Here is a 22,464-nt window from a genome sequence, read left to right as displayed (position 1 = left end):
GGAGATTAAGTAAGAAAATGACTGTCAATATGACAGAAGGGAGGATACCTGTCATGTAGGATTCTGAAGAGCAAAGTGAAGCAGAGAGTACTCCAAGCTGTTTTCCCCTACATAAGTCCTTGAGGAGGATTTGGTCTGGATTCCTGAATGCTATTTCTCCAGCACCTATCACGATCTCTAGTCCATCCTATGCACTCAATAACTAGAGTTATAAATAGAATGAACATTAGTTACTTATTGGATTTCCATAGAAAAACCAGAAAGGAAAATGATTAGGGGAAGAGGGAGACTAATCTAGTAAAAGAATGATTAGTGCTTGGAGAGAAATAAGGGAAAAATAAGGTGGGCAGTAAAGAACACAGGATTAGAAGGTACATTACGGATCTAATATTATTTCCTCTAAAAGCTTTTTGCAATATATATATATATAATAATTGTCTTAAGCAAATGTGGTGTTCAAAAGTCACAATTCCTTATAAGTACAAAATCTTACTTTTTGGAGACTGTTTTACCACCCTAAACACAGCCAGCTCAGGTGGATAACTTAATAATTCAAAAAATTACAGTCGCCTACATGATTGTGTTGACAGTTCTGATGAAGTTTACACAGTGCCGACCAATAACCATTCTTGTACCTGTGAGTTAATCAAACACTTTAATAACACCCTAGGGAAGAGGAGTTGGCTTTCTTATAAAACTCAGAGGAGTCATCTATCAAGAACCCTTTTTATTCTCTTGAGCAATGTTGTCGGCAGTCATTGATATAACTCCCTGGAGGCTATTTTCAGGTCAACTCTATAACTAAGTTGAAGGAATAGGGAGGTGTGTTGAACCTTTTTAATGCAAGATTGGCATCTCAATAAATCAAGGACTGTAAAGAAAAATAATTAATAAGAAAAAAATGGAGACTATCCACTCAAGAGACTCACTAGTTATCACTAGTTAAAAGCACCCTCTGTACTAACTAAATGACTTACTCTTTCTCCTTCTTCTAATAATCTCTTAACATTTTCTTGCTTTTGGTCCCCTGTTGAAGAGAAACCATCAGTATGTGTATATTTTAAAAAAAAGAATAAAAAATCTGTGTTTGTGTATAAATATAGATAAATACACACACACACACACACACACACACACACACACAGCTAGACAAATAAATCACCTGTTTCCATAGATAGAAAAGAGTCTTTGACTAAGAATCTAATTGGGTTCTGACCAAAGTTATTACTCCAGAGCTTCTCTTTGCTTAACTCAAGCAGTGGTGATCAAGAAGTGTATAAGTTTCAGGTATCAGCCTTACTTCTCTCTGGTCGACACTGTGCAAGAGGCAAGCGGCGTTTAGGGAACAGGCTAATAACTGTGGGTCACACATTGTAGAAAGCATTCTACTTGAAAATATCGTATATAAAAAACAACTGATTTTAACCCGACTATCTTTTTTTAAAACCAGTAAAACCTTGCAATACACTTTACATTATCATAGTTAGTAGCTATGGAGGTGTAGTTGCCAAGATATTTCCAAAAATGACTATTTAAAGCAGTGGCACTCTTTTATCTTTAAATGATATTAACTTCTCTATTGAAGTCTCTGCCTAAATTCCCATTGTTGGCAGAAAATTATTATCTCCACCATTTAGAGTAGATTTGTGTCACACACGATCGATGGGTTCTTTGAGTTTGTCCATGTTACAGGCTTCTCCAAAATATGTATGAAGAGTGTAGTACACCCTAGATTTTGGAAAGGAAGGAAGTCTACAAAAAACAGGGCAACAGTCAACCATGTCCTGTTCAAGCATGCACATGTTTTATTTAAGTATTTTCCAAAGGTCTATTTTTTCCAGCATAATGCAGATATTATGCTATCCTTTGAAATAAGATACACGAATTTCAAACAAAATTGTCAAAAACAATGACCTTGGTTACTCCATATGGCACACAGAAATAATTACATTTCACTTACAATACAGATGCACTTAACACAGTCATCAATAGTCATTCACCACCAACACAGTATATTTTTAAATCACCTAAAACACCAAAAAATTTTTTTCTTTTCTGAAAGTCTAAAGAAATTAATAGTTTTGGATAAATGATAAGTTGAAAAGGAGGCAGAATTGCAACAGAAATAATCTAACTGCATTTTTAAATGTAATATTAAGAACATGAAAATAGAACTTTTCCTTGGGAATCAAAAGACCTAAGTATTCCTGATTGAGTTTTCTTTAGCCTACTTTTTAAAAAGCTTTTCAACAAATACCATCAAAGAAGTTTCACTATATATTTGCTCTAGAAGCATAAAGTGACATGAGGCAGGTGTTAATATAATTATTAATATTCACGCTTCAGGAAGATTAGTAACCTTTAAAAAGACATACTAGGAATAAAGCCAGTTCTTCCCGTGAGATAGCAGAGTTTATCTGACTTTCACTCAGCAAGTGTTTATAAATCTACTGTGTGCAGAGCATTGTTCTGGAAGCTAGTCTAGAAAGGGGAAGCAAGAATTTCTGGCTTTACTTGAAAATGGTTGGATTATTTCCTCTTTATGATAAATTATGATAAGCATTTTAAAATCTCTATAGTAGAGGGATAATTATTAACTCTTTCCATGTATTGAAGCTAAACTTATTCCTTACAGTGGTGGTTTGGAATGAACAAAACTTTTCACTGGACATAAAACTTTTTTACACTGTCACGTGCAGACATGTCTGCTGATATATTTTAAAGGTGAAAAGATATCAAGACTTTTCAGTTAAATGTACATAGAGCTCAATTTTGCATCATCAAACTCCCGTCCTCCTGATTTAGAGGAGAAAATTGCTCCTTGCAATATGCAGGAACCTTTCTGAGACAAATCTGTGCTGCCTTCCCCAGTGGCGTAGAAAGCATGCTTTCAACAAATATTGCTGCATAAAGCACTCCAGTTTATCTCTGCATTTCAATTCACGCTAGTTATTCTCAAAATGTATTCGAGATCTAAAGCAAAATAAATAATACATCAAGTGAGGTTCTGGGATCACTGATCCTGTGATGCTAATCCCAGCCAATTCTTTTCATGAAACATACAATGATATATCCAGTATCTGGGCTTTTCCATAACAGCAAAAAGGTTAGAGATAATTCATAGATGTCAACTCCTTTTTTTCCTGATTTTTGACAAGGGGATTGACGATGATGATAATCTACTTATAAGATAACTTGTTGGAGAATACAAAAGTAGGAAAGTCCTTTGAACTACAAAACATTAGTCCAGCTGATGATGATAAATCCAATAGAAAGGTGCTATAGAAATACAGGAACAAATAATGCACTGTCACAGGAATACAGTGGACCAAAGAATATTACAGAAAAACATTTACGGCACAAGGGTTTTGGATTAAAAAGTTATCTAAAACCTGGCGACACGAGAAGTTTTTCTATGGAATGTGGCTCTTACTGTATCTAAGAAGATCTGGAAATACAACAACAGAAAATCCTGATTCCTGATACAACAGGTGTACAATGAATTATTGCAGTTGTAACAGTATCTAGGTGCAAGGTAAAACAATAATTAATACTGAACTATCTGAACACTTCAGATTTACTAGTGAGCATCCCCATGAGAAATACTGCAGTTCTAAAAGGAGTTTATTTGCACAGCCCACCATGGAACATGAACGATCAGCTTGTTGTAAGTACACAGAAATTCCCTCTTTCTACAAGTATAGTTTATCATGCCGATCCTGAAGACAACGTAAGGAAACTGAGATCACGGCTCCAAAGAATTCTAGCATGCATTATGATGGTTTCCTTCAGTCAATACAAACGTGTTGTATGAGGTTTTTTTTTTTTTTAATGTGTAATAATAAGCTTCATCATAGCCAATGTTCATGGTTTTAACAGGAAAAATTTTTATCAAAATGTTTTCCGTATTTTTTTGTTTTGCATTCAACTGGAACATTATGTTCAAAGATTTATTTTATTTATTTTATTAAAAAAGAGTTCTGGTCATAAGAAGCATCAATAGGCGGCATTTCATTGTGCTCATTCACAAAGTCAAAGGGCCACAGACTATTTCTCAGTTTGACAGGTTAGACTCCATCTAGAAATGCCTTTTGGTGGTTTTATTTCCATCTTCAAGTTTGGAAACTTTGTCTTTGTTTCACTACCAACGTCCTTGCTTTGTCGTTTTCATCTGCGAAACGTTTATTGTTTCTTCTTTCTTCCACGTTGGGATTCTTTCCACAGCCAGGGCTCAAATTCTCTTGGACCTGATTCCAATTGTCTTAGAGAGCAGACACTCTGACAATGTTGCCTCCTGAGTACTCAGGAGACTCTGGCCTGTCATCTCCTTCGGGGGTGGTTACTGGAGGTGTTGGGATGCTTATTATTGCTGTAGTCACATAAGGTTGTTCACAGTTTAGTTTAACACACTCTTCCATTTTGGCATTTAAACTGGATCGGCTGATGAGGAAAACACAGATTTAAGAAAGTGAGTTGTTTACTTAAAATCTTCTTTCCAATAACGGAGGAATACATGTTTTCATGTTTATAAGTAACATTTTAAATGGCTAAGAACAATCACCAAGATTAAAAAAAATGAAACACCAAACCTTAAGATAAATTAACGTGAACATTAGGGCATTAGCATCGAACAAATGTCTAAAAGCCAGCTGAATTTGGTTCAATCAGTGTTTCTCAAAGTGTTTTCTACAAAAATGCAGAGCAGGTGAGTTTTGGAAAGCCTAAGTTGAGCAAAGTAAAATAGTTTTCTTTAAGACAGGACCTCTGAGAGGTTTGAGATACCATCATGAAAGGGACATACCCTGTGGATAAACCTCAATTCTTTTGCCCACAGAATCTCTTTACTACCTTGTCTCTATGGGATATATGAGGCCCTTAAGGCTCTCAACTTAGTGACAGCCAAATATTAAGAACTCAAGTTAGTCATTACTAATACTTAAACATTTTCCCAAGTGGTATTCTTGCATGAGTTATATACTCTGTGTAGGGAGGGGGAAAGAGGGTAGGAGTAAGGAGGGTAGACATAGGAGCTTTAAACTACTTTTTTTTCCATAGAAAACTTAATTAAAATGTTTGTCCTAAGATTTTCTTTATAAACACTTCTTCATTCTCTACTTTGTTTTGGAATAAATGTAAAACAAGATACAGGTAGAATATCTTAGAGACAGAAATCTTTCATTGCTCCAACATTTAATATTGGAGCAATGAAATAATAATGGAATAATAATATTCCATTTAATCCCAGAGACATCTGATTTTTTTCCACAAAGACTGTTGGATGCCAACAAAGAAGTAGCACTGAATTAATAGATTGTTAATCTGAAAAGATGAGCTTTTTAATTTGAAGAACAAAGGAAAATTCGTTGGACAGAAATTGATCTTTATAATGATTTATCAGTTGAAATGTACTATTGATACTTATTATTACACATGTATGATTTTGGTCAAAACAAGTAGCACGTAAACAGAAGCAAAGGGAAAATACCAATAGAAAAATTTCACTTAAATGGTCCACAAACTCACCAGAGGTAAACAATTTCAGCATTTTGCTTATCTTTTTTTGATATTGGATTGAGTTTTGTGTTTGTTGAGGCCCCAAATACCTTTATGATCAAAATTGTATACTGATTCAAAAGATTCCTTTGGGCATAGTTTTATTTTTCACTGTGACATTAACTATGTTGAATATTTTTGGGTGCTGTTGAATACCTTTCAATCATATCAATGTCAATTTAATTTGTCTCTTTTGCTTGTGTTGACTATCATTTCAGGCCATGTGTGTTGACTTAGGGGACTCCTGAGTGTAGAGGTATCTGCTCAAGAAAAAGTTGTGAGGTTGAAGAGGTACAAATACATTTGTGTGTGCCTGACCTTCTTATCTTCTTTCTATTCTTTTAGTACTGACTCAGCTACACCTTTGACTCTTAGTGAATATTACAGTAGCTTAATTTTCCTACTTGTTTCAGACCAGTTTTGTTTCATTCTAGACCCGAGGAACTAGGATTTAATTGCCACAGAGGTGGCAACATGACAGTAGGTGGAGATGTGCTCCGAGAAGCAGCACAGGTGTGTTAACGCATACAGATTAATCTCAGGTACCTGTTAGATAGCGGGGTTCTCTCCACACATCTAATCTGAATCGTGCTGAGTTCTTGCACACTGCCTCGGTGGCTTCCTGATATGTTGGCGTTTGGAATGCGGAAAGTTTTTTTGTGTCGTCTTGAACAGCAAGTGCTGGTGATGCCTTGTTGTGAAGAGACAGAGGGACTGTGACTTGAAGGACGATTAACTGTTGCAACTTCCATGCAGCTTTCTTCAAAGACTTGTTCATCCACAAACTCGTGATTCTGTTCCATAGTGGTAAGAAATGTGAAGAGAGCACAGGAACACATTTTTAACTTAAAAAAATGTATTTATTGTTTTTCCTGAAGTATGGTTGACTTACAGTATTATCACATTTTACCTCTGAAAAAAAGATTTGAATAGTTTTCTTTTTAGAAATGAAATATGCCCACGTACATTTACATTATCTTATGGGTAAAAAAAATATCATTTTCATGATAATTAGAATATCAAAGCTTCTTGTTGGCCTTTGTGTGAAAGTAATATCTCTCTAGTTAGACCCTGAGATTGATATACACAGACTGATTTAGTATCCGTTTATAGACTAACTTTACCTTGAAATATCATTTATTAAGTTAAATATAAAATCTGGAAGTTATCAACTAAATATTAGAAACCCTCAAAAATGAATATAGATAATACCCGTGGGGAATGTGTAAATTCACATGTACTTTATTTTTAAACAAATTGACAGACTGAAGTTATGAGAAAGAGACTATTTTAATAGCATGTTCCAAGTTAGATTGTCTGTTATATATTAGCAAATATTTTCACATGGGATTGAAAATATTTTTTAATTAGAAAATGAGATAACTAAGACAATTCCCATTCCTTTAGATGCTCCTCTAAAATTCCCAGTATATAGAAAAATATGACTTATGAAGTAAGTAAAATAAGACTTATTCAATAAGTAAAATAAATTTATCAGAATGCATCACTTTATATTTGACCCAGAAGGGGTTAGCACTGAACTTTTGAGGTCTCCATTCTTATCTTTGTGATACATCACTGGCTGGGCCCATGATCTCTGTCTATGTTCCTCTAACCCAGAAGCCAACAGTGATGGACATCATCTCACATACCACGCCTTAGTGAAACACAGTGTAAAATCTGCTTTTAAAATATTTAATAAAGAATTGCTTCCTAAATTGCCTATGCCATACTTTTACCTCAGAAACATAAGGGAAAACATTTTTGGTCTGAACTACTGAGAATATCTTCAATTACTTTTTTTTTTCTTTGTGTGGGTGGGAATAGCCTTATAATAGAAGGCTTTGTCCATGCCAAATTTCACTTAATCATCTCTCATCCTAAAATATTAGTAAAACAACTGAAGGAATTTACTGGCTAATAGGAAAAATATTGTTTTAGTTACTCATTTTGCCATTTCTTTGCTGAGACAAGCATTTTGAAGTAAATGAAGTTTAACATTCTGTTTAGAGTCCAGAGGATAATATGATCAGCTGAGACAGAATTTCATGTTAAATATTAAATTTTATAGAAAAAAATACAGCTCACAAAGGAGTCACAATCTGTTTTCTTCTATTACAATGCACATTTCACATACATAATACAAGTCATAAGGCGTGACATTCTAATTTATCTCATCAGTGATTGAAAGGGAAGAAGTCATTCTGTGGCTGGTTAAGGTATATTTTTGTAGGTAGCTCAATTTAAACTATATTAATTAGTATTGAATAATTTTTGATTAAAAAAGCCCTAAAAGGTAAAATAGTCAAAAAATGGAAATAGAAAGAAAAAGACAGGGATACATACATTTGATTATTGTTATCATTTAACTTTCAAAGAGTTATCCTAATAAAGTATAAATCTTTATTTAAGATACTAATATAATCTGTTTCAAGCCCTCAAATAATTTTCCATTTATTACGAGATAAATCAAAATTCTTTACGTGCCTCCAAAACACAAGGTTATCTGGCCACTGCCTTCCTCTCCTGCTCTACTTGTGCCATGGTACCCTGTTTCCTCTGACCACCCTCAAGTTCTTTTACTTCCTCTTAGGCCAAGTTCCAGTCTTCCTCAGGTGCTTACATCAACCTTTAGCCCCTTCATTTCTTTGCCTAACTAACTCATAATGGTCCTGTGGTTCTTAACTCAAGTTCCACCAGGAAGCTTTGCCTGATCTGGTACCCTCTGGCTCCACTCTCTTTGCCCCCAGTCCACTGGGGCCCCATTTTTGCTTCCCCTGCTAGTTGTCCTTCTCCAGTAACATCCATGTTTGGTCCCAAACCTGCAGGCTCAAGGGGGGCAGAGGCCATACCTGACTTCACGGTGTATCTTGGGTCTGGCTCACTGTCTGGCACATAATAGACAAGTAATACACGTTGGTTGAAAGACTATAGAAGTATATGAATAAGTGGATGGACAGTATGGCAGAATTGAGAATACAAATATGTGTCTCTGGTGAGTGAACAAGCAGACTTGATTCAAATACGGTGAAAGTTTTATTCTGCTCTGTGGTCACAGACTGTGATCCCTTTTGACAAGCTAGCTAGAAAACAGATGCCTTTGTTAAAGAGGCGGTCCAACTGGGAGCCTACAAGTGGAGAAATGCAGACTGAATCCTCAGCCCCAAGGGGTATGCCAGTAATTAACTGCGTCATTTTCTTATGAGAACAGATAGTTTTTATGATCAATCTCTGTTTATTATACCTGTGAATGAAAGAAATGCTTATATTCACTTATTCTCTATTTTGTTATTACTATTGCTATCCCCTTTATCCAGATGTCAGGAACACTTAAACTTCATTATTTTTATTTCTGTTTAATCAGCATTTTAAGAATCAGGAGAAGATATTCTATAGGACTTGCAGTCAGCTATTGGAAGACAGCTTTCCATCTGCATTAAACTGATATTTTAGCCTAGGGTTAAGATTACCACTAAGGATAAAAACATGTTAATAAGTCTCTAAAATACTTTCTAAGTTGAAATGTCACTACAGTCTTTCAAAGTAAGTTCAATTACTGTGGATTTTTTTGGTTTTTAGTATATTTTGCAGTAATGCAGATGGGGAAATTGTGCTTGGATGCATTGAATATTCACAAAAACCAATGGGATTACTGTCTGAGTTGCAGGGGCAGCCAGTCCTGCCTTTTCCTTACCGTGGTTTTTTCCAGGCAGTGAAGCAGGTGGTGGTGCTGGGTTTCAAAGCTGGAGCCGGATTTACTAACAAAGGCTTGCTCATCCTCAGAGGACTGTTAACAGGGAGAAGACAGAAGGGTTTTCTATTTTATTTGCAAACAATGAGAACCTCAGCCACATATTTCCACAGAGAGATCTGGCCTATTTCCTGAGATTAAATGGCAGCATTTTATTTATTTTTTTAACTAAAATGGATCAAATGTAGAGTTGCTTTTGAGTTTGATAATCAACATTTACGTTTTCATCAAATTAGCGGTCTGGCCTTTTAGACTTGCCTCCATGAGTTGAAAATTTAATTTTCTTTTACTCATTCATCTCCCAGCTACCTTTGAAAGCCTGGGATAATAATATTTAATCTAGTACTTAGATAATCCTGAAACCACCTTCATGCTTACGTACACAAAAGCTATTATGTTAGTAAAGATGATTGGAATCCTAAAAATTAAAAGAGAGTTTTGAGGTAAAAGTAAAGTTTCTCAAATTATATTTCATACCATGTGAACTTTATAACACAGAATGGTGTTCCCTCTTCAGTAAGAAGTAAAACAAGACAGATGTCAACTCTCCCGCCGTCGCATCGCCACTCAAATGAACTTTAAGGAGCGTACATAATTTTGAAATTAAAAAAAAACCAACCTAGGTATTTGAGTCGTTGAGAATTTTTGACTTTTCCCAAGTTTCTGTGAGATAGTGCAGAAATATTGCCCGACCATGAATGGGAATCATGATTCACTGGCAATATTTCATAGCCCAGCTTCTAGCCTCCAGCCAGTAAGGTCCAGGGCGACAGGCATGGAATTGGCTATATATCCAAGGAGTCCTGGTTTGTTTTTGTGCAAATATGGTATTATAAACCATAATCTGTATACTAAACATACACAGTCATTGTATTCCGCCTGGGATGCCATTGTTAGAAAACAATTTTCGTGGATAGTTCTAGTAAAGACACATTTCTTTCCTCTTAAAAAAAAAAGAGAAAAGATGGTACAGGGTGAGGTTATTAAAAGATGACACCTTTGTTGTTTCATAGCCATTTTCGCAACTACCCACAATAAAATTATATGGTTTAGTAGAACTAAATCAATATTGCACCAATAATTTGAACATTAAAGGAAACGAAATGCTTGACTCGTACCTGCAGTTGGTTACTGAGTAAGCCATTCCGTTTGCTCTGCATGTAAGCGTTTGCACTTCCGCTTTTAGCTGCCCGGATCCTGGCCAGTCTGGCTTTCTGTAAGAGAAGAAGAAGCAATGTCCTATTAAGATCTATGACTGGATTTCTTAAAGCACTGAGTGCATTCTTACATAATCCTACTGTCGGCACACATATTTTTAAAAGCATGCCAGCTTCTCACATGTAACTACTGAAGAGTAAACTTTCACCATTGAAGTGCTTTATTTTAGTTAACGTTTATCAGTGAGATGGATGAACTACTTCGGAGTTGGGTTATACGTTTAAGAATTGTAATTAAGTCTTTACACTAAGATCACGTTATTTCAGTGTTGTTTCTGTCAATTGTATCAAGAGAAAAATAGCAGTACGGCTTCTATTTTCACTTATCCCAATCTGAGTAACTTAATGAAATGAAGACCCAGCAAACCAACAGCCAACTTCTTTTCATTTAAACTAATGTTCTTTTAAATTTAGTAACTAAGTTCCAGGAAGCTACTGCCTTTCTTTTTTTTCTTTCCTTCTCTCTTCCCTACCCCGCCCCTCCCCTCTCCTCTCTATTTCTTACCTGCCTCCCTCCCGCTCTCCTTCCTTCCTTCCTCTCTCCCTTCCTTCAGTCCTTCCTTTAAAGAAAACTATTCAGTTGTATCTGCATCCTCAAATATCAAATTCTGTTTTTGCAATTCTTTTGTTAAATTGACCAGTGTAGACGCTGTACAACATGGGCTCTCTAAAAAACAAAAAAATTTACCACTACCCTAAATTTATCCACTTTGTCTACTGGTTGGACTTCTGATATTCTGTTCTACTTTAAAACTGCTGTTGTATATCTGCCCCAGACTCTCATGGTATGAGTCTGGTTTTCATTTCCTGGGAAGCACTATTTTGGTGACCATTCTTTTCGTGTGACACATATAACGAGTGTATGTAAGGAAGAAACTGGAGTGGCTTGGGTAAGAACTTACTTGTAATGACTCCGTCTTTTCCCTTTCTAAACAACCCTGAGGAAGACTATCTCAGTCTCTAGCCCTGGAATCTTCTTTTTAATAAAACAATTTTAATTATCTAGATTTTTTAAATGGAGAATGAATATATACATATGACAAAAATTTTGAGACTACAATAGTACATGAAAAACAAGTAAGTCTCTCTGGACTTACCTACTCCTGTTCTTCAGAGTCAACCACTGGCAATATTTCTAGAGAATCTTACCAGAAATATTCTAGACATATAAAAGCAAATATATATTCCTATGTATATACGCATACATTTTTTTTTTTTTTTTTTTTGCGGTATGCGGGCCTCTCACTGTTGTGGCCTCTCCCGTTGCGGAGCACAGGCTCCGGACGCGCAGGCTCAGCGGCCACGGCTCACGGGCCCAGCCGCTCCGCGGCATGTGGGATCTTCCCGGACCGGGGCACGAACCCGCGTCCCCTGCGTCGGCAGGCGGACTCCCAACCACTGCGCCACCAGGGAAGCCCTACGCATACATTTTTACTCGGGAGACTATGCTGCACACTCTTCTGCACTCAGCTGTTTTCATTTAGTACAAGTGGGACTCCTCCCATATCTACATAAAGCCACCTCATTTATTTATGGTTGTGTAATATGCCACTGTACGAATGAGAAGCATCATTTAGCTAGCAGGCCAACCACAATTAACTTTTAAGGCATTTTTTGCTAATATAAGAAATGTTGCCTGCTTGGAACATCATGATGAGCCGATCTGCAGACAAATTTCTAGAAGCAGCATTATTCCTGGATCTAAGGGTGTGTGTGTTTGTTTTGTTTGATAGGTTTTACCAAACTTCCCTCCACAGTTGTACCAAGGTGCCCTTTTACCCACACCCACAGCATTTGACAGCAGCACCGAGATGTTGGAAGCTCGCAGAATAGCATTAAGATATCATCTGGCTTCAACCCCATCCCTTCTCTCTTCCTCTGTGAATTTCTTCTTCGTGTGTGCTGATTCCAGGTTAAAATAAAACTGTACATAGATCATAGTTATAAGTGACGGGAAAAATAGACAAGTTTCACTCTTGGTTGGCACGATAGTGTTTAGATGACTCAAAATACTGAGATAGTACTAGAGAATGAAGTTGGAAGGTAGAAAATGCTTAACTTCAAGCTGTATGGTGCAGCCAGGATTTCAGAACAGACTCAATAAAACAACGGGAAGTGACAAGCACATTTGGAAATGACTTAGAATTGACGTAATAATTCAGAAATAAGTAATATAAATATACATTTGGTTTCCAGAAAGGGGTATTGTTGAAACTTCAGTCCTAAAGTCTCACTGGGCTCCTGGAACATTCAATGTTCCAGCAAATATATATTTGCCTTTTTTGGTTCCCTTCCTCCCTCAACCTTCCCCTCCTCTTTCTTTCTTTTTTTTTTTGCAACCACTGCATGCAATTATATTGCCTATATCATAGTTACTAGTCTCACCTATGTCATTCTCCAAGCATTTAGCCTCAGTATTAGGAAATATTACTTTCTTTCATAAATGAAACATGTACATTACCCAAAAATACTGTCCAACAAAGGAAAATGACATATTTTCCATAATGGAAAACCTACATATTATGGCAACCACTACCACAGAAGTAGTTCTAAGTTTAGGGAAAAAGAAACAGTTGTTTTAGAGACAGAATAGCTATTTAGCTAAGTCATGTACTGTGTTAGAAAAAGAACCTCCCATCTCAGTTTCATCCACGACTTTTCTTTCATTTTACTACAGTACTATATGACTTAATTGGTTTACTTGGTCTTGTGGTACACCATGCCAAATGTCTGCTGAATGCTGGCCTTCAACCAGAATACCAGAAATAGTAGATTAAAAAATGGAAATAAGTATAAGGCACTAAAATGCAAGACACGGTAATGCTCTCAAGATATATTAAGCTTTGGCTAAGAAGATAATACTCATAAAAAGATAAAAGTCAAAATAAAGTCAAACAGAATTGCCAAGTAGAGAATAGAGATAGCAAGTGACGTAGGATTTGGGAGGAAGAGAGAAATGCCTATGAGTTGGTCTGTCAAGGGGAAGTTACATTGAGAATGCAGGACTCAGGACATAAGATTCAGAAATTTGAAGAGAGTAAGAAAAGAGACCGAATGTCTCCACATTCTGCCATTATAGTCTGGGGGTGTGTGTGTGTGTGTGTGTGTGTGTGTGTGTGTGTGTGCGCGCGCATGTGTAGAAGAGGATTTTTCTTCAGATACTGAACACTTGCTATTTTAATTGAAAAGAGCAAATGCAGATATGCAAGACTATCTTATTTTAATTGTGTATAAGGTTTTGCTTGAGCTTGGTGCTGTCAATGGGACTAAACATAAACAATTCTGGTCTAAAAAAGCATTTTGTAACATTTATTATTCAGCTTGACTGACACTTTTACTGAATGGACATCTTGCTTGACTGAATCAGCTGGTTATTTTTGCATAACTCTGATATTTGTCAAATCACCCAGTTCCAGATAAATCAAAACTATCTTAGCCTAACGAATGTTTATGGTTTTTTAAAAAATTTCTTGGGAAGGAAAATAGAAAATATCCCTTGGTAAGTAACTTATTTATTTCCATATCCACCTTTCTTTCTTAGATGACTATGTTCAGTTTTTGGTCACAGACTATTTACTGGACATATCACATTAGGTTATTATATTTGACTTTCTATATACTAGTAGTCACAATATTAAAATTCATTGCATTATGGCAGAAACTTAGAATACAGGAGATACTTTAAAGATAAAAAATTCATAAATCATGCTTTTCAATTTAGTGTACTTTAAAATATCATATTTATTTATTTTTACATTCTAAATTTATTTAGATAAAAAAGCTTCTAAAACATTCTAAGATTTTCTATATTGATTTGCTTGTTTCAGATGACAAAATTTAAAAAAAGAACAGATATTTTGAAGACTGGTTTATTTGAAAATCAGATTTGTACTTTGAACAGTTTTCATGCAGGTAGCTCTTTTTTTTTTTTGGCATTGAGAAAATGAACGATAGGTGGCTATATTAAAGAAGTTGTTTCTAGACTGGAGATGGATGGATGCTGGAGAGCTATGCTTTTTGTAGGATTTCTGTTATTTTTAAACGATGCACTTGTGTGTACCCAGTAGAGAGACTGTAGTGTGTGGGCAGAGCCACAGCTGTGGTACATGACAAGCCCTGATGGAGGCCAACTGTGGCCAAAATTCCTCCATCTCTGCTTGTGAAAGTGTGCCCTGCCTGAGACTACAACTGCCCAGAGGGTGCCTTGTTTATTGGATTATCAGTTTTATTTATTACTATTCTCTATAATAATTCGTTAAAGGCTTGATACCTGTCCAAAAATGGGGGATTCCATAAAGCAAGAAACTACAAGGCTAAAAGAGTGATTCTTTGCTAAAGGAAGCAGACCTCTGACAATGGATGTCAACAAATTCTCTGGACAACATGCTGTGTGACCACGTTGGTTAACCTGAACTTCCCCAAGAGATACTTTACGAGGTTTTATATTTTATACTGTATGAAGTATAAAGCATACTTTTTGCTTTACTAAAGAGATCACATTGTTCGAAAGCACGTTTAAAATCCTGTCCTAGAACTACCTACAAAGCCAGTTATGAACTGCACCAAAATCTCTCATGATATTTTAGAGTTATAGCCAATACTGTACATCCACTTTAGTCATGGTTATGAAAGGTTTTTTTGATATTAAAAAAATAAATCTATTCTTAAAGGACATGATACAGTATCCATGAAGAATCCTGGAAATCTAGCACCATAGCCTCAAGGAAACTATAAAAGAGATTTCCATAATTATTTTTAAGTAACAAGGGCCCTGACTCTCAAGGTGATTATTTTGACAAAGAATGGGGAGGGGAAGTGTGCTAACATTTAGTCAGTTTTTCTTTTTTTTAACATCTTTATTGGAGTATAATTGCTTTACAATGGTGTGTTCGTTTCTGCTGTATAACAAAGTGAATCAGCTATACATGTACATATTTCCCCATATCCCCTCCCTCTTGTACTCAGTTTTTCTGAGAGGCATCTATCTTAGTGTTCAAGTGTATGAACCTGGAAGCCAGATCCCTTGGACTGAGTGAGAGTTCTCCAATTTTTTAGGTATGCAACCTTAGAATTTCTCAAATCCTGGGTAGTTTAGAATTCTCATCTACGAAATAGGAATAATAATGGTAACTAACTTCTAGACTTGTTGAGAAGACTATATAAATTGTTAAAAAAAAAACATCAAACCAATACCTGGCACATAGGAAGCCACCAGTAAATGTTAAATCTTGTTAATATTATGATATGCTTATATACATTTATATACATTTACATATAATCTTAATCTTATTGTGATGTAGGTATTGTTTTCCTGCTTTCACAAAGGAGTATGCAACCTGTTTACTCTGAAATCAGTTCATTGATGTGAAGTTCAGAGAAACAGTAAACTGCTGGGCCCAAAATAAAACTCAGCTACTAATGATCAAATTTCTCCTACTTCCTGTGTCAACTATGTTGGACATCCGAGACCTATTTCGGTGCCCTTTAATAGCCCCTGTCTACTGGAAGCAGCTTGATCCCTGATGGACAGAGACTAGATGAATCAGATCAAGAAATCTGATTCTCATAAAATTTGCCAAGAATCTCTCTTTGGTTTTACTACTATCATTAGTGCTGTTCACCAAATATTTCTTTCCTTTTGTCTCTGGTTGCACAGGAGGATTGTCTTTCCCTGCCTGTTTTGAAGTTACACACGGCTATGTGACTTACTTTGGTTAAGGCAGTAGAGATGGAAGTGATTTGGCCCACTTCCAGGAGGAGGTTTGAGGAGTCAGTGTGTGATTCATCGTGTCCTTTTACACCCTGCTTGAATGACTAGAGATGCACATTGTCAAGATGGAGTTTCTATCACCAGACCAATCTGTAGCATGATGAAGAAATACTCCTTGTTGCTTTAAGCCACTAAGATATGAAGGTTCTTTTTTACTATAGTATGATTTAGCTTGTGCTGACTGATGCAACTATCGACCAAATCCAGAACACTGAATAGCCAGTAGGGGATTTTAAAGCTTACTATACAAAATGGGAGACACTAAATCGTGGTTGCACAGAACTGAATACACACCTTTTGTGCCCTCCGTTTGTCTGCTCGTTGATTTTGGTGGTAGATTCGACTGAAGTTGGATACAATCACTGGGACAGGCAGAGCAATGACCAAGACCCCGCTCAGCGAACAGATGGATCCGAAAATCTTCCCTGCTATGGTTTTTGGTACCATGTCACCATACCTTGGGTTAGAGAAAAAAATATATTAAGTCATAGAAAGTTATTTCTATCTGCTACAAATAGTTTTCAGCTTTAACTCAAACGATTTTTTGGACCAATGTATCTCTACTTCATGGCTAAAATATACATGGCTTAAGACTTCAATAAACTAGACATTAGGAATATCTGAGTATAAAAATTACCTTTCAACTTTGCAGAAACTGACTCTAACATTTACAAATTGCTTTGACTGGAAAATATTTTAAGCCAGATGATGTAATGAGAACTGTTTAATTTGTCCTTTATATCACATGACACTTTTCTTTACATTTACTTATAGTCAACATTTCCATGCTGAATGTTATAGTCTAGATAACACTCTTTTCCACTTAATTTTTTTCAACATTGGACTGGTTATGAAATTTAAATAGAAAAAGTGGTACATCACATTCCTGTCATCAGATATAATATCTTAAAAAAGTGAACTTTCCAAGGTCCCATTAACCTTCACTTGTGAAATCCAATGGCCATTTCGCCATGATGATCTTACTCAATCTCTTATTTGTATTTGATTGGTTTTCTCTCTCCTTAAAATACTTTCTGTTGGCTTCAACGTTAGCAAATTTCCTTAGTGGCCTTCTACCTCATTGGTTGCTTCTTCTCCATCTTCTTTTCTGGCTCCTTTCCCTTATCTGATTTCTAAATGTTGGAGTAATTTAGGTCTCAGCCTCTTATCTTCTCCGTATAAACCCTCTCCCTATGTGATTTTATCCAGTCCCATAGCTTAGAACTATCTACATGCTGCGGATACACTAATTTACATCGACACCCTGATGTCTATCTTGAAAATCAGACAGTGGGTTCTGCTCTGATTATTCCTACCGCTAGATGTTTAAGAACCAATTAAGACTTAAATTAGCCAAAAAGGAACTCTTATTTCCCTAGCTTCCTCCAGCCCCCTCAAATCTGTTCCTCTCATCGTCTACCACCTCTAATTAAACGGAACCACAAACCACCCAGTTGCTCATATATCAACACAGAAAGAGCCACCCATCTTTCGTCCCTGCATCTCATTTCTCAGCTAGTCTTGCTGCCTCTGACCAAACCAAACTATATTCCATCCGGGTTTCTTTCCTCAACCTCCATCTTACAATAATCTAACCCATCATCATCGCTTCCCAGAGCCATGGATATTGCTTCTTACTTGAACTTTCGTTTCTACATTTACCTCGTTAGAATTCATACCAATATAACAGCCAGAGTTATAGTTTTTAAAATGGAGATTGGGCTCTTGCTACTTTGCTTAAACCTTCTAATAAACCTGAAACTAAAATAAATCCAAACTCCTCACTCTTGTCTCCACCGGCTTACATCCTTTAGTCTCTGGCTATATTTCACGCCATCTTCCACCAGGCTCCCCATCCTCTGGCCACACTGGCCATCTGAATTTCTATCACATGTGCAGCCCCTAGATCATCATTATTCAGGTTGAGACTTCATTGTCTCCATTCCAGAAGGTATTTTCTGGCCATCTTCCCCTTAGTGGTATTCTTTTCCCCCAGTCTTTCTCTATAACACCTTCCCATTTGACTATCTTCATGGTACTTATTAACACATGAAACTTCCTAATTTGTTCATGTGTTTATTCTTTAGCTCCCCACATGCCCTGCTGACATGAGAATATAACCTTGATAAAGCTGGAGCTGTTCTATTTTGTATCTCACTAGCACAAAGCAAGTTCTTAATAAATATTAGTTAAATGAATATATTTTCTCTACCTTATTGATATAGAGTTCTTCTAAGAGTTCATTCCTGGAGAGGGGGTCAAGGAGGAGGTCTTTTTTTATTGAAATATAAGTGACATATAACATTATATTAGTTTCAGGTGGACAACATATCGATTTGATATATGCATTTTTAATCGAGATATAAGTGACATATAACATTCTATTAGTTTCAAGAAGGAGATCTTCTGATCATAGTATTGCAGAAGTTGCCCAGCTGCACCTCTGGAGCTCCAGCTACTCCCTGCTTGCTTCAGGGCTCCAGGGTGCTCAGCGCACTGAGAGTTTAGTCCTTAGAAACAGGGCACAGATACTGGAATCCAGACTTAGGGAGTTTGACAGTACCTGGGGATACACTGTATCTTGAAGGGTGAGCTAGGAAACGATCATTCTAATTAACATTGTTTTTTGTGGGAACACATTTATGTGTCAATATGGAGATGGAAGTTGCAGAAGAATTGGCCCAGGAAAGGCTGCTGAGAGTGACAGCAGGTTGTACTGACTAGCACTTCATTCTGTGACCCCGTTCCAGGCTCTAGTCCTCTGCTTTGAAGGCTCAGTGACTCATTCTTGTCAGTGTTTGATCAGCAGTTGAGCTAATTCACTGTAACTAAAATTCCCACACGGTTCTGGCATCAGAACGACAGTATTAATTTACAGTAAAAGAAAAAAAACAACCCAAGAACTGGAATGCTGCATCCACATGAAACAGGGTCTCTTTCCATAGTCCATCGGGGAAGCTAAATCATAATCTGAAGATGATGTTAGCGAGGAAACAGTCAAAACTAAAGGAAATTACAAGGTGAGTGTAAAAGGCTTGAGGTCCTTCTTACCATAAGGATAGGCCAGTGGAAGATCAACTTTTTATACAATGCTGCGCACATGAGCCAATTACCATGTTCACCACAGTTCATGAGTGCCCGGCGATAATTTATAAATATCTTCTTTCCTTTTGCACTGACTATGCATGAGCTCTGAAGAAATCTATAACACACATACTCCCCATATGTACATGCATACTTAAAAACAGCTTTTCAAAAAGGAGATTTGATTTTAACGTTTAACAGTTAGGATCTACAAAGTGTCTCTCAAAAAGGAAAGTAAATAAAACTCAACTATTTGTTATAGCCAGAGAAGATAAGCATTAAGTCCATGTATCGATAATTAAAGTAAACCTTTTAAAATAAATTAAATAGCTAAATGAATCCATCATATAGTTTTTCCTGCCTCTTTCTAAGAGATTTTTAAAAATTACTATTTATTAACTACTTTTTGTATTTTAGGCTCACTATGTCATCCAGTGGGCAAGGTCAGCATACTTGTGATTATTAGAAAAAATTAAGGGCTAAACTGAACCCAAAGTTCAGTAAGACTTTAAGAAGAGAGATTGGTAAACTCAGATGGCAGGTGATGGTGGTGATAGGGAGGGGGTAATCATGCCCTTAGAAAGGCCACGCCTAAAAGAAGAAGGGAGAAAATAGATTCTGAGGGATTCAGTCAAAGGGATTCTGGGCCAACTGATAAAGCAAGTTTCCCTGAGAAAGCAATTTTTGATGAGGTGCCTGGAATTCAACTAGAAAAATAATCACTGTAAATCCTTTTTGAATATAAACAGAGATTATAATTTGAATAAAGCCGAAACTGAACTCATTACTCAGAGGGGGGAAAATGGGTAAAATGAAATATCTCGTTCGTGTTGTAACAAAAGGGGAGAAAGTAAGGATATAAACCAGCTTGCTGAAAGGCAGCAAATTCCCATCTAGAAGGATCCATAAGGGGAAAGAGATAACAGATACAAAAGGGGTGGTTTAATGTCATATAGCCATGCTAATCTGCATCAAATACAGTTATATCTGTTATTTACCTTTGTCATGTTTGTTTTGTAATCCAGATTTCCTTCACAATCAAGAAAGTGAACATTTGAGATGACTGACCAGTACCGCAATGATTACGGTGGGAAGAGGCAGTGAGAGTACAGTGCTCATTGGTGGGAATCTCTCTCATCTTTCTACTCTTGGGTGGAAAGACAGATCTTTCACACATTACAGGAAATTAGGATGGTAGCCAAAGCTGAGGGAGATGGTGAAAGTACAAGGGAGAGGAACCAGCAGGATACTAAGGTAGTCCAGGCTGCCCTGGGATCACTCATGCAAGGACAGCCCAAGGCTTGGGTGATTGCAAAGGAGCACCTGCTGCCCCCTTCCATACACCCCTTGATACTGAATCTACTACCCTCTCTGCTCTTCTCCTTGGCCCCCTGTCCTTATTAAGATTCAACTGCTGTTGATATTTGTAATATTTGAAGCACATTTCATTCATTTGACTCTGTTGGAGAATCATGGAAAATGCTCAGTGTGATTTGTATCTGTTCTTACATTGTCCATTTGGTCTCTCTTCTCACTTGGGAATGACCTTGAGAATCGAAATGGGTAATTTTTACCTGCAAACTTGTAACTGAGCACAGAATCTGCTAGGGATGGGAAATAGCTCTCTGGCAAACCAGGTGCTTTCCTTTGTTCAACAAAGGGTCTTTTGACTAGTATTCAAACTCCAACTCGTAGTAAGAAGCAAAATAGCCTTACAGACCTCAGGAATCATATCTCTGAAATTCAGTGGAGGAAAGGCCTAGCACAGAAAACTTCATAATGCAAAGTGACACTTATCGTGGCCACATGATCATTCTGAAGTTTACGTATTGCCTACAGTACCGCCACCTTTTAATGATTATTCTTATCCTAGGCAACTCGTTTGCCGGTTGGTATTTTATTTTTTATCTATCCTATAAAAACACACCTCACTTTTCCCAACTCCTTATTCTTAAATTTATGCTAAGCCCAGCAGTATTATATATGCTACTCTTGTTTTCTTCAGAATTTAATATTATGCCTCAAGTCTTCAAAAATCCATTTTCCAAAAAGAGTTACACTAGAAAGTTACGTAGATGTGGTTTTGTTTCCACAGAGACATCTTTTTCTATATTTAAATGAAATTGATTCAAAGAGTATGAGGGGCGTCTAAAGTCAAATAAGATAAATCTTGAATTCTTAAAATTTAGAAGAAAACAGTAGAGAGGATAGCGTGATATAAAAGAAAAACTACCAATTAGTTTTACGTAATGAAAAATGAGTAGACTTGAGCTTTGTTAATGGAAGGGAAGCTTTCCCCATACTTCTACTCTTCTATCTTTTCCTTCTTTCTCCCACATTCACCATATAGAGTCACTCCAGTTTCTTTCTGCTCCTTTTTCACCCTGAACATCTGCCAAACTTTATGTTTATTGCTCCCTTTCCTCCTTACATCAGTTAAAAGGTACAATATGGAGGTGTCATTCACATAAAAATGTTAATTCTAAACATGTACTTACTGCCCCAAAATACTTGGTTAAAATTACATATTTTGCCATATGTTAAAGATCATATTGAGTGGAAGACCAATTTCTCAAGAAGAGTTTCAATTGTTGATTCTAGAAGATTTTAATCTCTAATATTATCCAAAAGTTTCATGCTAAGTACTTGAATTCTGGCATGCATTCAATGCCCAAAAGTGGTAAATCTGGTTAATTCAGACAATCAGATAGAATGAATATATCATCTATCTATCAATCTAACTATCCATCTTCCCAATTTATCAAGTAATACTGAAATAGGATAGAAAGTCTAAATAATTTTTAAGCATAATATGGTGTAAACCAAATTTTACTAATATCTACTCAAATTTTCCATTTTTGGCATGTCTCCAGAAATCATATGGCTAAAAACATTTAGATCTCCAATGGAGAACAATTTCCTTGACTGTTTTAACACAGTGTGAACACAATACTTCTAGCTTCTTAGTCCTATTCACACAGTTCTATTTTTTCTTCTCTTTTTATTTGAAGAGTATAAACGTAGGCTCATTGGATAAAGGAGAAATGTTATATAAGGCAAACCTCCCCAGCTAAGGCATGACTTTCCAT

At 36.4% G+C, this 22,464-nt stretch overlaps 1 protein-coding gene across 1 annotated transcript in view; it reads right to left on the bottom strand.

Moving 5' to 3' along the window:
- Positions 1–1,782: 1,782 nt before the first annotated feature.
- Positions 1,783–22,464, bottom strand: part of KCND2 (potassium voltage-gated channel subfamily D member 2) — a 467,201-nt gene continuing 446,519 nt past the window's right edge. The window contains exons 2-6 of the mRNA XM_067746823.1: positions 16,586–16,748; positions 10,423–10,518; positions 9,248–9,340; positions 6,100–6,347; positions 1,783–4,440 (exon numbers count right to left, since the gene is read on the bottom strand). Coding sequence (XP_067602924.1) covers positions 4,263–4,440; positions 6,100–6,347; positions 9,248–9,340; positions 10,423–10,518; positions 16,586–16,748 — 778 coding nt within the window. The 3' untranslated portion in view covers positions 1,783–4,262. The remainder of the gene's footprint in view (positions 4,441–6,099; positions 6,348–9,247; positions 9,341–10,422; positions 10,519–16,585; positions 16,749–22,464) is intronic.

Source organism: Pseudorca crassidens, chromosome 8, assembly GCF_039906515.1.
Source record: "Pseudorca crassidens isolate mPseCra1 chromosome 8, mPseCra1.hap1, whole genome shotgun sequence".
In the NCBI taxonomy this organism is placed as follows: Eukaryota; Metazoa; Chordata; class Mammalia; order Artiodactyla; family Delphinidae; genus Pseudorca; species Pseudorca crassidens.
Note: the sequence above shows the minus strand (reverse complement) of the source record. Positions and strands in the feature narration are given on the sequence as shown.